General features: G+C 54.4%; 1 protein-coding gene across 2 annotated transcripts in view; it reads left to right on the forward strand.

The window, feature by feature from the left end:
• Window positions 1-3,089: 3,089 nt before the first annotated feature.
• The window catches only part of SEZ6L (seizure related 6 homolog like), a gene marked incomplete at both ends in the record, with an annotated part of 130,353 nt that continues 115,317 nt past the window's right edge, over window positions 3,090-18,125 (forward strand). For both annotated transcript variants that reach the window (XM_079762606.1, XM_079762607.1), the window contains one exon: window positions 3,090-3,183. In XM_079762606.1, the coding sequence (XP_079618732.1) occupies window positions 3,090-3,183 (94 nt within the window). The remainder of the gene's footprint in view (window positions 3,184-18,125) is intronic.

The raw sequence follows: 18,125 nt of genomic DNA on the forward strand, positions 1-18,125 counted from the left end.
ATAGGTAGAGGGATGGATGGATAGGTGGAGGGATGGATAGGTAGGTGAGTGGATGGATGGATGGATGGATGGATGGATGGATGGATGGATGGATGGATAGGTGGATGGTGGATGGTGGATGGATGGATGAATGGATGGATGGGGAAATAGTCCTAGAGAGCCTGCTCACCAGAGGAGGAATCAGAGCTCAGCACTCCTATCCCAGTGTTCTCTTTCTCACAAGACCAAACTTCTGAGCATGAAATTCACTGTTTTCCCCACAATCTGAACTGGGCTACGGGATCCTCTCTACAACCCTATGAAATAAAGGCTGTTGTATCCCCTGGTGTCACAGGGATATTAGCTACTTGTGCCAGTCACCCCACATGAGAAGTGTTATTTTTGTCCCTTTTTATCAGAAGAGGGAAAAAAGGCCCGGGAAGGTTAAATCTTGCCCTTCTTACACAGCAGGGAGAAGTGAGGCCACGCTTTGTCTCCCCTGGACCGGTTTTCCCTGCACAAGAGCCGGCACATACAGTAGACAGAGTTGTGGGCACATCACCTTCTCTGCAGAGACGCTGGGAGTTCCTCCCGGGGAGCTGTGGGGAGCAGATGGCCCCCAGGGCACCAGAATCCAGGCCAGAGGTGTCCTGTGGTCATAGTGAGAGTACAAGCCGGGACAAAAGGGAGACCAAGTCCCTTTGCCTCTCCGAACCTCAGTTTCTGTAATGAATATCAAAATTGTGACGGGGAAGATTTTCTGCAGAATTCCATTCCTATCATGGGACTTGTTCTTTAAACAAGAAAACAGACCCCCCCCAAAAAAAAACACCCACAAAAAAACAAACAAAAAAACACCCTCTTAATATTAGACAAATGGAACGAATAATTCCCTGCCCATGTATTCAATGGTTAATGGTTTATGGTGTCACTTCTTCCATATAAGATACTGGCGTGCAAGCAATGATCTTCTCGTGGCTCGCGGCCTTGACCAAAAGGATTGACTCGGCTCTGGTGCAGCCTCCTGGTAAGAAGGAGGGTGTGGAAGCACCAGAGAACAGCCACCGGATGACGGCACAGGGACAGCCATCGAATTCCGGGAAGCCGCGTGTTGACTCAGACTGGAACCTGCTGTGTCCCACCACTTCCTGGCCACGTGGCCTCAGCTGGGTTGTGACTCTCCCTGTGGCTCCCACGGAGACACCCACACCTCACGGTCACGACATTGAAATGAGGGGCCAGGCGCTGTGTAGACAGAGGAGAGGCCCCTGGCTAGCAGCAGCTGCGTATGAACATCCGTGCTTGTTTTCTTTGCCTCCAAGTGTGGAGCTGGCCTGGCCTGTGTTTCTCTCCCTTGCTTGCTCTCTTTCCCTCTGCCTCCCTTGCTCCCTGCCTTTCCATTCAACAAGCAGCACCGTGCACCTGCTGCACATCAGCCCTGTGCCGCCCCGCGTGGCCATGAGGAAGGCCATCGAGGTCACGCGTGCACAGCTCCCAGCCCAATACAGCAAAGCGAGGGAGGGCCCCGGCTTCCCCAGCGGAGGGGTAAGCGCTTATGCACCCCTTGCCTCAGCACCCCCTCTCTAAAAACCAGCTGGCTTTGCTGCCAGAAACGGGAGCTTGGCAGAACCAAGGAGTGGGTTTCATTGGGGGCTCTCTGTCCCCCAGAACCTAATGCAAATCTGGACCTGTGGTGAGTCCCCTGTAAAAGAGCATTGGATGATTGAAGGAATGCGGGAAGGGGGCCGCTTCGGGTGAAGATGGGGAGGTCTTTTGATTCCCTGGGCCACAGGGCTTCCTCCCCTCCCCTGTCCTCCTCCACCCAGCACCCTCCTCCCCCACCCATTCTTTACAGGGACTCCCAGCTCACCACTCTGCAGCGGCTGCAACCTTCTCTCCATCTGCTCCCTCTGCCTGCTCAGGCTGCCTGCGTAGATAGGGTGGCAAGGTGGAGTTGGGGGAGGGAGGAGAGGGATTCTGTTTGGGGGGGTGGGGAGCCGGGGGGAGACCTAGGAAGCTGGCTGGGTTTACAAAGCTAGTCCACCCCGTCTCCAAGCCTGTCCCATCTAGCCCTTGGCTAATGCCTGTCCCCAAACATCTGCCCGTCTTCCTCATCACCCACGTACCCCCACCCCCATCCCCACCATCTCCATTTGTGGAGAAAAGTCAAGTTGCTGAAAATCAGGGCCCAACACCAGCAAGGCAGATGGGGGTGGGCCTTGAACTCCAGCTCAGACGGGGAAGGGGCTGCAGCAGGGGCAAGGGGCTGGGCCCTGGTGTCCCGGCGCCCCTGGGGGTGTGAAAGACGGCACTCCGATGAGAACAGAGATGCAGTGAGTTTACAGTCTCTGGGTGGGCTCCAGATCCACAGAGTTGGAGACTTCCTAGGTCACGGGGAGGACTCACTTCTGAACCCCGGGAGGGCTGGCAGGGCAGAGGGCTGGTTGGGGCCCTGAAGGGGCCTGGAAGGGCTGGATCCAGCGGAGAGAACTGGACCTGGGACCCATCTGGAAGGCTGGGCGAGGGTGAGCTCCAGGCTGCTCGCGGGCTGTGGGTGCGCTGGGCGCTGAGGCCTTCGCCTCCCCGTCCGTCCGGAAAGCGGTCGGGACGCGCTCCAGCCTCGCCTGGCGGGCGCGGGGCTCCGGGAGCCTCCGCCGAGAGGCAGCGCTCCGCCGCCAGGACGCAGGGAGCCTTGGCGTTAAACTTTGCAGGGCCGGCGGGCCCGCGGCCAGCGGAGGAGGCGGGCTCCCGGGGCGCAGCGCCCCTCCGCTCGCGGCCCGCCCCTCCCGCCCGCACTCGCGCCGCACAGACTCGGCCCGGCCCCTCCCTCCTCCCGCCCGCTCCGCGCCGCTCGCCGGCTCCTCCTCACTCGCCCGCCCGCCCGCGCCCAGCACAGCTCGGCCGGAGCGTTCGCTGGGCTGAGCGCTCGGCTCGGCTCGTCCGCCCGCCCGGGGGCTCGGCGGCTGCCCCGGCCCGCAACCCCCTCCCTCGCTCCCGCCTTTCCCGCCTCGCTCGCTCGCCGCCTCCCTCCCTCCCTCCCTTCTTGCCGGGCTCCGGTGCTGTCTGTCTGCCGCCCCGCAGCCCGCGGCTCTGCGCTCCCCGCAGCCACGATGCCAGCGGCCCGGCCGCCCGCCGCGGGACTCGGCGGCGTCCCGCTGCTCCTCGCCCTGCTCCTGGGGACCCCCGCGGCCACTCTGGCGGGAGGTAAGCGCCGGGCGGGGTGGGGCGGAGGAGGGGGCAAAGTTGCAGTGAGTGCGGGGCGGGGGGGGGGGGGGGCTGGGGTCGCGGCTGCCCCGGGCCCCGGGCGCGCGCGCGCCACCCGCCGGGATGGGGAGCGGGGTGACCGCCCACATTCGGGGCCCCGGGCGCCGCGTCCCCTCGGCCCGCGGACGGAGTGGAGGCGGGGATGGGTCTGAAGGACTCCGGCGCTCCCCTGCCTCGGCCGGCGGGGCTGATCCCCCTTTGCAGCTCCCAGAGAACCCCCTTGGAGTGGGTGGCTCCGAACCCCGGATTCCCGAGCTCTCCGCGGCTGCACCCGGGGCTGGCGCCAGGGAATTCTCACCCTTTCTGGGATGAGAAGGGAGGGGGCTGACCCGCTCTGCAACTGAGGACTAGACTCCAACAGCGCGACGGAATGGGGGTGCGGGGGGCACCGCGTCGCTCCCTCCCACTCCCGGACCCCATGCCCCACCTTGGGGTCTGGTTACTCAGGCACCCGGTTTTAGGACCGGATCTCCGCCAAGTGTCTGGGAGCTGGACTTGGGTGTGGCTTTTGCCTGGAGGCCCGTGGAGGGGGGCTCAGGGTTCCCAGAACTTGGCCGGGGTGCCGCGGGGTGGGGATGGGGGAGAGGAGATGTTAGGTCACAGTCGGGGAACCTGAGCGGACTCCCCCCCCCCCCCCCCGCTTTCTCCCCATCACGGTCTCTCTCGTCTGGAAACACTATTAGGAATTGGGGGAGGGGTGCTCGTCTCGCCCACCACGTGCTCGCCGCTTGCCCGTGGGAAGGGGGACCCACGTTTAGTGGAGGAGGGTGGCTCCTTCCCAGACCGGGAACCGCACCCTCTTCTTCTCCATCCCGCTCTGAGGTCCCCCAGAAAAAGTTGGGGAGGGGGTTGGTAGGGAGCGAGGGGTGCAGCGCCTGACTCACCCCAAGCTAACCCGGGCGCTTGGGGGGTCGGATCAGGTCGCTGGGAGACACCCGGCCTCTCCCGAAAGGGCCAACTCGCTTTCCCAGAAACGCGCCCCTCGCGTGGGAAAAGCAGGCAGTTGCGGGGTCTGCCCAGGCTGAACGCACTCCGCCGGGACCGCCTTGACCTGGGGCTGAGGGACAGGGGACCCCTTCTCCCCGCGGGGCGCACCCCTGCTTTTCAGCACCCAAGGCCATTGACAGCTCCCCGCTCCCTGGGCCTCAGCTCTGGGTCCCTTTCCCTTCAACTCTTCCCCCAGGCCTGGAGTGCCCCCCTCAGCATAAATCAGGCATTTTTATCCCCCCACCCCCCCACCCCCACCCGCCCCGCCCCCTTCCCTTCAAACGTGGAGGCAGGCATGCAGAGCGAAGGAAATAATTCATCACCTTTCGTTTAACAAAGCACATCATTGAAGAACCCCCCACCACTTAGGAGGCCATCATAGTCACAATGTACCCCAGGTCTGGATGGGTTCCCTGGGAAAGATGGGAGAAGAGACTCCCGGTTAAATAAATCGTTCCCACCACAGCATGCAATTCCTTAATTAGCTGTCTCTTTCCAACAATGGCTTGGTGGCCTTGAGCAGAGTCCAGATCTCCCTCCCTCAGCCCCTCCTGTATGAGCCTGTGTTGTGACTAACACACACACACACACACACACACACACACACACACATTGTGCCTCCGAAGATCACAGTCTTCAATACACCAACCTCCAGGGGGGGGGGGGGGGGGAAATGTCTCCATGGCACATTTTGAATTGTTATCCAAGACAAGGGTTTCCCCTATCCTGCTCCCTTCGTTGGCTTCCAACACGACATGTGTGCATGCTAATTTTAAAGACATTTTATGCTCTTGTTTTTCTAACTCCACACGCTGGCTAGCCGGCATATATTTTTAATTAACTTCGGGCCACCACCAAATTAAAGTCAGCCGATGTAGTACTTCAGAAGGCTCATTAATAACCCCAGCTGTTGTGACTGGGAGCGTCTGAGTCATCAGGAGGGAGGCAGGGGGGGGGGGGGAGGGTAGCCACTGGGCATTGCCGGTTCTGAGGGTGCATTGGGAAACAATTGACCTTCCCCGCCCCAGCCTCCCCAATACATTCTAGTTTTTAACGTGGAACCCAACTTCCACGAATGTCAGGTGGAGGACCGGTCGGCTGACTCTGCCTGGCAAGCGAGTCCTCCTGTGTGCAGTGCAGTGAGGGAATCTGTAAGTACTTGAAAGGGACTTGTTGCTACATTCTCATGCAGGTCACGTGACTCCCTGGGCCATTTTGCTGTAAGGCATGAATAAGTATAAAGTGTAACTTGTTTTTGAAGAGGCTTCTTATTGTCTAAGATATGCACATGGGGAATAATTGTGACGACGTGCTAAGACTGCAGAGCCTGGGTGTAATTTCTTTGCTTCTTTTTTTTTTTTCTTTCTTTCTTTCTCTTGAATTAATAAAGCAAATTGAATAGTGCTCAATACACTCAGATTTGCAGCTTCCTCTAGTCCCTAATGTGCGCTGTTGTTAGATTCACTTAAAGACCATTTTCATTATGGAGCGTGGTTCTCTCCCACGGAGTGTTGGCCGCCCCTGCCAGGGGGCCACCTTATCCGAGCGTGAGGGATTCCTCTTGTCTCCCCGGGGCCAGGTTAGACAACAGAAAGATAATGTTGCGTTCCCTTCCCCCCTCTCCCAAGGCAAAGGGATGTTTCTTGATCAGAGTGGCTTGGTTTCCGGTTTTGCTCGCCAGTCCATTCCTGCTATTCAAAAAGCTATTCCAAAGGGCTCGATTTGGGCCACCATTTCCAGACCTCCACTAGGGGCGCTCACAGCTGTCGTCGGTGGCTGAGGACAGAAGAGGTGAATTCGGGGCCCCTGGAGCCGCCAGGTGTGTGCAATGCCAAAGGTCAGCAGAATGGAGCTCTGATGAGCTTGGAGATGACCTCACTGTTGCCTCTGCCCTGTCCCTTTCTGCTGACCACCGTGGATTCTTATTTCTCAGAGCGATATTACCGATGACACGGCATGTGCTGTGAAAGCGGGGAAGGAGCGGTGGGAAGGGCAGGAGGACACTCCAAGAAAGGCATCGTTGGAATAGGGTTCAGCGGCCCTTTTTATTCCAGTTGGTGGTTCCTTCATGGACCCAAGGTAAAAAAACAAAAACCACCACCAACAACAAGCAAACACCAGAGAGGCCATGGCAAGGCTGTTCTGGGGAGTGTGGCGGAGCTGGGCGCTAGGATGAGATTTATCAGGTTCTGGTAAAGAGCTGTTGTGGTTTTGGAATCCGAGGGACCTCGGTCCAAGTCCAACTTCCTAGGTCGTGAACGTGTGATCTTCCTATCTTCTCTCCGCCTTTATTTCACCACCTGTGGAATGGGGTTTACGGGTGGGATTGACGGTCCCAGCTTGGAACAGAGGTTGTAATGATTGCGTAACACTTCCTTATAAAGGCGCCTGGCACATAGTGGATGCTCAAGCAATGCTTACTTCCATTGCTTCCCTGCTTTCCCAAGAGCAAGTGGCCCCTATGCATAGGTGCCAAGAAACCGGGTCCCCGAAATTGGTGTGACCCAGCTGTTTGCATGAATATCTGGCTAATTTCGGCCCAAGTACAAGGGGTGGAGGAGGGGTGAGTGAGTAGCCGCAACACCGCTATGCTGCCTGTGGCCGGTGAGAATTTTTCATTGCCGGGTGCCGACTCTCTGCCTTTCCAAACCCTCACGCTGTATCTCTCTGAACCTCAATATTACCATCAGGCAGCAGCGTTCATGGTACCCAAGATGTAGGATGGCAGGTTAGTGGTTGGAAAGAAGACATAAGATGACATAAGACATCTACTCACGCGTGCCTTTCTTTATCACTTACGGAGCACTTCCTGTGCGTGCCCCTGGCCCCGTGCTGGGGGCTGGAGACATACGATGAGGTCCCTGTGCCAGCACAGGGCAGCCTGGCAAGAGAGAGCTGCAGGCGAACCACCCGCGTCCATGCTGCCTGGCACGTGCTTGGGAGGGAGCTCTCCGCGTGCTACGGGATCCCACTGGTGCGTGGGTTCAGTTCTGGCCCGAGGGAGTCAGCCCAGGACTCCCTGAGTAGGGAGCAGGGAGCTGGCCCTGAGGGGATGGGCCAGGGCCCAGCAGCCAGAGGGGAGCTTTCTGCAGTCGGGCTGGGGGAGATCCCGAAGAAGGCTTCCCTTTCGGAACACACCACACACCCCTGGAATTGGAGAGGGGGGACCAGGGGTGAGTGGGACGGGGAGGGGAGCAGGCACACAGCTCCTGCGTGGAACGGATCATCAGACCTGCCCGCTCTCCTCGCTGTCCCTGGGCTCCGTGGGCTCAGAGCTGGAACAAAGGCCCGTGAGCCGCGGTGCTCAGCGCTGTCCACTAGAGGTTGCGGTGACACCAAAGGAAGGAGTCCTCTGGGAAGCCGGCCAGGCCCGGCGCCAGCGCCGAGGCCGCTCAGGGCCCTGGGGAAGCGCTGTTGTGCTGGGTTTGCGTTTGCATAATCCGCGGGTGACTGTGTCTCCTCTGACTCGGCCCTTTGGGGGCGGTGAAGGTAGGGGGTGCGGAAGGACAGGGCTGCTTTTAGGGGGCCGTGAAAGGATGGCGGGTTCCCAGGAGGTCAGCGGACCCACGTGACATCATGTACAGTGGACCCTTGACCAACATGGGTTTTAGGGGCACTGACCTCCCCGCCCGCTGAGCCGTCCAAAATCCAAGCATAACTTTCGACTCCTCCAAAACGTAACGACTAAGAATCAGCTGATAATCGATAACATAAACAGTCGATTAACACGTCTCATATGTTCTATGGGTTCTATCGTGTATTCTTTTTTTAAAAATATATATTTTTTATTCATTTTTTACAGAGAGGAAGGGAGAGGGATAGAGAGTTAGAAACATCGATGAGAGAGAAACATTGATCAGCTGCCTCCTGCACACCCCCTACTGGGGATGTGCCCGCAACCAAGGTGCATGCCCTTGACCGGAATCGAACCTGGGACCCTTCAGTCCGCAGGCCGACGCTCTATCCACTGAGCCAAACCGGTCAGGGCACTATAGTGTATTCTTGCAATAGAGTAAGTTACAGGAAAGAAAATGTTATTAAGAAAATCCTAAGTACTGTACATTTTTACTGAAGAAAAAAAAAAATCCACACATCAGTGGGCCCGCCCAGTTCAAACTTCAGGGAGGTAGGCGCTGGCTGGCATAGAAGGCCGAGGGCCTCAAACACCCCCAAGTGTTTCTTCCTGGGCTTGTTCTGAGAGAACGGCACCATGTCACACTGCTGTTTGCCATTGAGTGGGGGCCTGCTCTGTGCCAGCAGCCTGTCCGTGTGCCCTCGCCCAACCTGTCAGGTGATACCACGAACTGGATAGTCCAGGCGAGGAGGCGGGGCCTTAGAAAGGTCCGGGCACTCGCTCAAGGTGTCATGGGCCATCAGGGATGGCGTCAGGATTCAAACCCAAGACTGTCGGATTGCAAACCCAAGCTTGTTCTAGAGACCAGGGCCTGCGGGTGTAGGTGTCACAGAGCAATGGCCAAATGGGGAGCTGATACACGCTTAGACGTCAAGGTGGTGTGACTGGACTGTGGGAGAAGAAATGTTTTCTCGCCCAGGGGCCAATGCCAGGTGTCAAGTCAGCTGGCCGCAAGGAACACCAGTTCATCCCGACCTCCCGTACCCATGCTGATGGCTTCTGGGTGCAGTGTCCTGTCTCGCTCATGCTGTTCCTTCGGCCTGTGTTGTCATGCTGGGAGGCTGCGTAGCTGAAGGAGGTCAGAGAGGACTGGGTGAAATTCCCAGCTGGCTGATCGGAGCAGCATGATCTTGAGCTTGAGTTCTCGGCCCCTATTTTGGCCTTGGATGCAAAATGGAAGGGTCCTGTCTCCCTGGCAAGATTGCTGGGAATAGTCGATGTGTGTTGATGTGTGTAGCCCATAGCAAACACTCAGTAAAAACGGGCCATGTTGCTACTTATTATCTGGCGAACTCCTATTCATCCTTCAAAGCCCAGCCTTTAATTGTCTTTTTCTGTGAGACCTTCCCGTGCCTCTTTCCTCTCTGTGACAGTTGTGTAGGATCCTCTGCCCCGCCCCCCCCATCACATGGTATCCCTCTATTCTGGGTAACGTATGCACTGAGAATACATGAGTTGCCATTATATGCCTCCTCCCACTAGACAGTGAAGTCCTCCAAAACCTCCATTGAACCACATTCATCCACATGTTTCTTAGCCTATGTCCACCCCAGCATAACTGCTCAACCCATTTGTGAAAACGATGCTGAATTACCTTTCATCTTCATCTTAGTTGTAAGGACATTTCATTCAGATCTTAGAGTCCTAAGATCTGAATTTAATTTCCAGCTCTTTTTCCCGCATCTCTGTGGTCTTAAGAAGCCTATGGAGCCCCAGGTCCTCATCTGCAAATGGAAATAATGATAGTGTTGCTGTGAGGGGAAGCAATGAGATAATAGATGCGAAATCACCGACGAATTCTGCAGAAAGGAAATTAGATGAAGGGAAAGGAAAATGAGAAGACGAAGAGGGAGAGACGTGCCCTTCGTCGAGAGGGAAAACCGCCTTTGTGCCAACACCGAGCCGCGAGACGGGCCGTTGAGCGGGGCCTTGCTGAAGGCATCTTTTTTCCTTGCCAGAGGGAACCTTGGCTGCAGCGATTTACCTTGCGGCTTCGCTCGTTCTGAAATAGAAACGTTCTGGGCACCGCCAAGGTGTGGAACCTGCCTTCTCTTGGGAGCCTGGCAGCTGCCAACACAGCGAATGCTCAGCCAGAAGCTTGGGAAGTCCAGCCGAGTGAACAAAACCCCGGCTTCCGCGTCAGAGCAGCCTGAGTTGAAACCTGTAGCTTTTCCTGTTCGGCGCGTGACCTTGGACAAGCCGCTTGTCACGTGGCCTTGGATCTTGGACCTTGTCTGGAGGCGATGGTCTGTACTCTGCCCAATCATGTCACTGGGTGGGAGAGGCCCTGGTCTCGTCAGGCTTTGCAAAAACCGTTTAAACATGGCACCTTCCTGGTGTCTGTAAAATGAACCCAATGGTAGAGGTGCCTCAGGACCCTCGCCTGCCTCGGTCCTCTCCCTGGTGTCTCCATCTTATGGAGGAAAGAGACCTACGGACAGGAAGGGACCTGGTTCTTCAAGGTCCTGTTGCAAGTGAGGGGCAGAGCCGGGACTCGACCCTCTGACTCCTACCTTCTGACTCCCATTCTAAAGTGACTTCCCCCCTCTCTTCAGAACAGTGGCCTCCCTGCGCTCCTCAAGTGTACGTTCCGAGACCCAAAGAGATGTGGCAATGAACGCCTTAAAGGCATCTGTCTCTGTCCAAGCAATGGCATCCATTGCCCAAATAGGGTAGATATGTCACGGGCCGTGGCCGAGTGACGACAGAAAAGGCGCTTTAGTAGAAGCTGAAATCCAGCCATAGCTCCCTCCCCTGCGGACTTGGCACCTGAATCTTGGAGAGACCAGTGGACCAACCAGCACCTGGGAAAGGTGCCATCCAAGCAGATGGCTCAAGTCAAGCCAGCAAGAGGAACCCACGGAGGGCTGGGGAGGCGCAGGTCCCAGGCCAGGTCCCCCCCTTCCCCCCGCCCCCGTGCTTCCTCGCGCTCACCGGGGTCACGGAGCGTGGCTGATGGGGTGTGAGAGCCAGGGAGGGATCACATGATGTGCAGACGGTGGCTGGATCGCATGATGTGCAGACCTTGGGCAGTGGTGGCTGGACAGCAGGGATGACCCAGGGGCTGGGGGTTAGAGCAGGGTGGGTGGATACCGTCTCATATATGGGGTGTGGAGCTTGGGACAAGTCTTACAGGGAAGGGGGGGGTCCGAGCCTCTGGGTGACAGTTTCCTTGTCTGGTCTCACCCCTTCCCAGTTTGGGGATGGACATGTGCCAAAGTTCGGCATCACGAATGGGTGAGTTCGGGGTGCCGGAATGGAGCCTTGGCCCAGGACCCAGAGCCCAACCACGCAAGGCCGTGTAGCTTAATAAAGAATGCAGACCCTGCCCTGGCCGGTGTGGCTCAGTGGATAGAGCATTGGGCTTCGGACTGAAAGGTCCCAGGTTCGATTCCGATCAAGGGCATGTACCTTGGTTGCGGGCACATCCCCAGTGGGGGGTGTGCAGGAGGCAGCTGATGGATGTTTCTCTCTCATCGATGTTTCTAACTCTCTATCCCTCTCCCTTCCTCTCGGTAAAATAATTAATAAAATATATTTTTTTGAAAATGCAGACCCTGGAATCAGAGAGATATGGGTTCCAACCCCAGTGTGGGATCTTAGACAAGGCACTTACCTCGGACAAGGCACTTACCTCGGACAAGGCACTTACCTCGGAGACGATGGGGGCGGGGGTGGGGTGTGACGACGATGATGGCAGTGATTTGTTGTTATTGTTGTTACTCGGAGCCGATTTTCTGATTCTCACATCACTGCCGGCTTCTGAGAGAGGAGCCACTCAGGACAGTTCAAGGGTAAGAAGGCTTTGCTCAAGGACTGCCCAAGTACCAGGTCCAGGATGTTCCAGGGCCTGGCTCCGCTCTTCATTTCTATTTCGTGGCAGCTCCTTCTCTGCCATCAATTGCTCCTGGCTCCCTCTCCACTGCCTGCCTTCTGCTCCCTCACCCTAGGCCCCCTCGTCACCTGCGCACGTGGGCCGTCACCCCTTCTCCAGCTCCACCTCAGCGTGTGGACTGTCTAACACGGTCACCACTGGTCACATGTGGCTACTCAGGCTTAAACCTGAATTAATTAAAATGACATTAGAATTAGAGTGCTTCGGTCCCACTGACCACCTGTCAGGTACTCAGTTTCCACGCGTGGCTCGCGGCCGCCACACGCGGGAGCGCCCGGGAAGAGAGCATGTCCATGCTGACAGCAAGTCCGGCTGGGCAGCACTGATGTGCCGATGCCCCTCCCAACACTCGCCTCTTCCTGGTTCCGACCCCCCCGGAGGAACGTGGCTTCTCCTGCTCAGGTAACAGGTTGGCTGTTGGTGTGTAATCCAACCGCCTGTGGCCGGGGAGGGCAGCACGCCAAGGGGCGTAACTCAGGGCCACTCGGGGCTGTGCTGTGGGTTGAGGGACCGCCGCTAATGATATTCACACTTGCTCTGCTGGCCTTGATAGCTGCTTCCCCCGCCCTTTTAATTTGCCTGGATGTGGCCCTGGAACCCTCCTGCCAGCCCATCCATATTCATCGAGTGCCTCGCTGATAACATCAGAGAGGGCCGTAGAGCCAGAATCACAAGGTGCAGGAACCGGGAACTCTGTCTCCCCTCCTCCCAGCACAGTGAGATTCTTGGGGTCAAGGGTTGACTCTTTTTATTTTTGTCTTCACCTGAGAATGTTTTTCACTGATTTTAGAGAGCGGGGCGGGGGTGGGGGGGGGAGAGTGAGCTGGGAAGGGGAGAGAGAGAGAGATAGATAAGGAGACATCCATGTGAGAGAGAAATGTCTATTGATTGCTCCTTCAACTTCTCATTCCCTAAAGTCCCCCGGTGAGGCCCCCACCGCCATGCCCCCCTTGAAAGCAGGTTCACCAGGTTGTAAAGCTAATTTGGGCCAATCCCCTCGGAAATGAATGCAGAATATGTGGAATCGGGCCTAGGATTCCAGGGCTTCAGGAAGGAAAATTTGCCTAATTTATGGCATAAATAAATAAAATAATGATGTGCTGGGGCCAGTGTGCATATTTTGCTTCATTTGGGGTTCAAAACAACATTTTGTTGTTGGGGCTGCTTTTAAGAAAAACCTCGATCCACATGTGTAAGTATAGGCAAGTTCCTTGACCTTTCTGTGAAATGAGGGTGCTGGGTGGACCCCCATTACAGGACTGTCCTGAGGAGTCAGGAGTGGACCTTGTAACTCATAGAATAGTAGTTGGCGCACAGTAGGAGCTCAGTAACTATAGTAACGCATATAACGTGTGATCAGACATGTCATCGCCATTCATTAAGCATGTATCTAGTCCTACCCTTGCTATCGTAGGCAAGTCAAAAGGGTGCGGCATCACTGTGTACCCAGCCCAGGGCCTAGACCCAGGTTAGCTCAGAGCAGGTGTCCAGTCACCCGATGCCTGGACAAATGGATTATCACCGCCATTAACCACTTTCCCACAGATGCAGGGACTTGAAAGCCTCCCTCCCCTTCTAGACTCTGACATCCTCCAAGGCAGGGACTACGTCTCATTTGGCTCTCAGTCCCCACCGCTTAACGGTACATCTAACAGAAGCCCCGTGAATGCAGAGTTGTTGAATGAATGAATGCTGGAATGTAGTTATTCTTCGTTCGAGTGCAGGAAATGCTTGCTAGTGGCCCACGTGGTTGTCTTCCGCACAGACTAAGAACTCCTCACGTCTGTGCCACCAACATCTAGCTCAGAGCATGACATGGCACGGGGGGTGGGCGGGGGGAGCAGTCAGCAGGTGCTCATTGGCACATGGCCATGGCCAAGAACTGGGAATTCAGTGTCACAGAGACCTGAGTCTGAATCCCAGCGTTGTCCCTTACGAGCTGCATCACCTCGGGCAAGGGGTACACGCTTTACAGAAAAAGTACGGGCAGGGAACGTGGCTGAGCCTTTCTCACCTAGCCGATAGGAGATTCAAATAAGGAATTTTCCATCAAGGCCTTAGCACCTGTGGTACCGGACACAAATTAGAAACTCAATATAGATACTACGATGAACCAATGAATGAGTGACCTTTCCCAAGAGTCTTGAAAGAGGAAGAGGGACTCGGTGTCTAATAACCAGCTGGAGCAGCATTCACAATCCCATGTTCTGTGGGAGTTCAGAGAGGAGCATTGATTTTACAGCAACTACATCAAAGTTCTGGGGCTTCCCAGTTTAAGGTGTTTTATTATCTTGGTTCATAGAATTGAGGTTCCAAGGAAAAGGTAGGTGTTTTATGGCCAAGGTTCAGCTTGGATCAGCCACAAAAACCCCAGCTAAGGGACCCTGTGGATGGGCATGGCCTGGTCCTCCCTGAGCCCTCTTGCCCTCAGGAGCTTCCAGAAGGCAGTGTCTGCGTCTTGTCTGTCTCTTCGCTATGCTCCTTCCCTGCTCCCAAAGGAAGTGGACCCCTGGAAAGGCTGAGAAGGAAACAGACTCCCAGAATGCACGAGCAGCTCTCCTAGGCTTCATTTACAGAATCTCACTCAGTTATTAGCAGAACTACAACGGTGACTGTGATGGCCAATTGATTATAAATGAGGAAGGTGCGGCTCAGATGGCTAACCAATGGTGGGCGAGGATTCATTCATTTATTCATTTATTGAAGAATTACTAGTACTTTCTCTTCCTTCAAGACCTTCGACTCTGTCCCAGGCACTTGGTAGGAGCTAGAGAAGGATAAAACATATCCCTGACCTCAGAGAATTGAACATCCAATTATTCTTCAAACTCAGGTATGACTCAAAATGCAAGTTCTTTTTTTCTTTAATTTTTTTAAATTGATTTTAGAGCAGAAGGGAGAGGGAGAGAGAGAGAAACATCAATGATGAGAGAAAATCATTGATCAGCTGCCTCCTGCATGACTCCTCCCCTCCCCCCCCCCCCCCCCCCACAACTGGGGATCTAGCCCACAACCCAGGCATGTGCCCTTGACCGGAAATGAACCCAGGACCCTTCAGTCTGCAGGCTGACGCTCTATCCACTGAGCCAAAAATGCAAGAATGCAAGTTCTTTCTTCTCTTCTCTCCCCATCTCTCATGTTTCTGATGACTTCCAGGCAGCTCTCTCCAAGGGGCCAGGGCTGTGAATGGTGAATTCCCAGGCCCACTGCATATAGTCCTGGTTGGTATCTATACAAAGCAAACTGTTCGGTCTCACCTAACGCCAGTGGTCTTGATCCGGCATCTAGAAGGGTTCTGGAATCCTGGAGAAGGGGCTGTGCGTAAATTAGAGTCCAGAGACGAAACATAATTTTGAAAAGCATATTGAGGGGGAGCAGGCAGAGGAGCTTAGCTGAAGAAACCAAGTTCTCCTTGTCTCAGGACCCCTTGCTTTTTATTAACACAAATCGTCCTAAGGCAAAGTGGAGATATACACTTCAAAGGGTAGGGTTTCTACAGAAGCATTGTCAGATTGGGGAATTGCCTTTGGCTGTTCAGGTGTTTGGCCAGTAGGAGGCAATAACATGTAGATTAAGATGCCCTGAGCTGTCTGGCAGCAAGCAATCATCCTTTTCAGGTTTGGGGAAATGCCTTTAGCCATTCCCAACAGGCGATAACATATGTGACTCAGCCCTTGTTGAGTCCCCAAGTTCCATCAACCTTTCAGTGAAACTCTTGCAATTATGACATGCTGGAATTGGCTTCCAGCACTCACCCACCCTCCTTTCTAGGAAAAAAAAAAAGAAAATTTAGGTGACACTCTTTAAGAGACCTTCCATAACCATACCAGACTTCATAGGGGCAGACGAGAAAATGCCATCAGGGCCTACTGAGAGCTATGTTTCTGACTTCACTTAGGGCCACAATACGTTGGCACTTTGTCCTCTTATGCATGTGGGAAAATACATCCTGAGCAGAATTGCAGGGGATTATATAGATGTACCTGAATGTGTGTATATGCATAGTTAATCCACCCACTTTTCCCATGAAAGCATAAACTTGGACAATCAGTTAATGAGGTTTGATCAAAAACAAATTAGTTCTTTTGGGCCCTGGGGTAGTTTTATTCAAGTAGTAATAAAAATAAGTCACTTACTTGTGTATAGCATGTGACAGAGGGTACCAACAACTTTGAGGGGCTGATAATATGGAAAAAATTAGTCCTATTTTTCAGATGAGGAAACTGAGGGTCAGAGAGGCTCCATGATGGAACAGCTCCTTGGCCTTGATTTTTTTTTTTTCTGCCATTGGCATTTTTTGAAGAGTACCGGCCCATTATTTTGTCGAATTGTAACAGACAACCAATGGGTCTGGGCTGCCTGTCACTGCTTGAGCCAATTCGGCAGAGACAGGGTTGAATCATTTATGAGCATTTATTCCAATGCTGTTAGCAGTATGAGAGAGCAGCAGGTCATCCACAGAAATCTGCTCTGCCCCCCACAAGGCAGCTGCTTATATAGGGTGGAAGGATGAGGGTTACATGGGGAAGCAGGCAGCAGGGATGAGAATGGGTGTGCAAAATGGGTATGCAGTTTACAGGTGATGCGGGCTGGGGGTTTGCAAAGGCCTGGGGTTCTGCAAAGGGCTGGCGCCTCTGGTTTCTGCAACAAGGTTTTTCATCTTCCCATGATAATCGGCAGCTCCCGGATGGGGAGGATGGGCCGGGCCCCATTCCCAGGTGAGCTCCCAGGTCCCCCTGTGCAACTCCCCGCCAGGTTAGAATGTGCCTTCTTTAGTCAGAGTAAAACCATCACAGTTAACAGAGCATGATGAATGTTTCTTACAATTCTAGCTGGTCCCCACTGTCCTATTTCTGCCCCCTCACAGAATCATCCTTAATGGCACCATGCCATCTATACTGGTCCATAACTTGCTTTTCTCCTTCTTGGGCCTTTTTTTTCTGTGATTGGAACAAGGCTCAGAATTTTCCCAGTTAGGCTCTCGTCCCTGGCTGCCTCCCTCCCCAGAGGCCACTCCTGCCCTCCTGTCCCTGCCATCCTTCTGTGGCCCAGGGCTGGCACCCCTGCTCTGGTAATGAGGCTGAGCTATTCTTAGTTTTTGCTTCTGCATCTGTCTTTCCCACTGGGCTTGGGAAAGTCACTGATTCAGCCACAAAAAAAGCAAATATTTAATGAGTGTCTACTGTGCGGGCTCTGCTCCAGGCACAGGAACAGAAACCCAACAGGCCAGCCCTCAAGGAACTTACATTCCCTGTGATCTTTCATCCATTCACCCGTTCAGCACACTCATTCATTCAACCAGGATGCATCAACAGGCCACGTGCTGGGCTGTTTGCCTGCAGCACGCTGATTGCTCAAAATTTGCATAATGGGATGGAAAGAGCAGCCCACCCTGGCGAAGAGAGAGAGAAAAGGTTACACTTGTTCATCTGAGATAGTCAACAACTTAAAGAGTTTCCAGAGAACTTCAGGCATTCTCATGGGCACTGTGTACTTGAAGGAGCTATAAAGAGCCTGGGTCTTGAGAGCAGCTCTAAACGCAAAGAGCATGAGCTGAGCGGGAATTCCTCACCCTGCCCATGAGGACTCAGCCAGATCCAAGCACCTCCATCTGACCTCACATAACCCCTTGGCATGGTCTAGCAGCAAGATTGTCCAACCGAGGGTCAGAGATCTGCATTCTAGGGCTGGCACAGCTGTAAAAGATGTGCTGGGTGATCTTGGGCCGATCTCTGTCCCTCTCTGGGCCTCAGCTTCTCCATTTATACATGTAGTGGCTTGCACTGAATCAGTACTTTTCCAAAATGGACTGTGAGTTAAAAATCCCAGGGGGAGCTTTTAAAGACACAGATGCTCAGGGTGCACCCCTGCCTACAGCCTTAGGAAGCTCCACACATGCCTACCAGGGATTTCTGATGCATCGGAAAACTGTGCCTGGGTTCTCTGACCCCTAAACCATGACCTTGGATGATTCCTTTGTTCCTAACCATTATGCTTACCAGCTGTGTGCCAGGCAGACGCAAGCCCATTACTCACATTATCTCATGTACGGTAGAGAGGATTATCCCCATTTTACAGCAGTAGCCACTGAGGCCTGGAGATGTTCAATGACTTTTGTTCAAGGTCACCCAGATCTAGTAAGACCCAGAGCAATGATTTGTGAGTCTGAGTGACCTGAAAAGAATGAACTCCTTTTCTGTGGTGTGGGTGGGGGTGGGAGTCCACTCACCATGTTCCCAACCTGGGGACAGTCCAGGTCTCCTGCCACCTCTCTTCCTTGAAAATTTAGTTAATTCTCTCTCTCTCTCTCTCTATCTCTCTCTCTCTCTCTCAAATATAAGAGAATTATTTAGAAAGTCACAGGGG

Source organism: Cnephaeus nilssonii (genome assembly GCF_951640355.1).
Source record: "Cnephaeus nilssonii genome assembly, chromosome: 22".
Lineage (NCBI taxonomy): Eukaryota > Metazoa > Chordata > Mammalia > Chiroptera > Vespertilionidae > Cnephaeus > Cnephaeus nilssonii.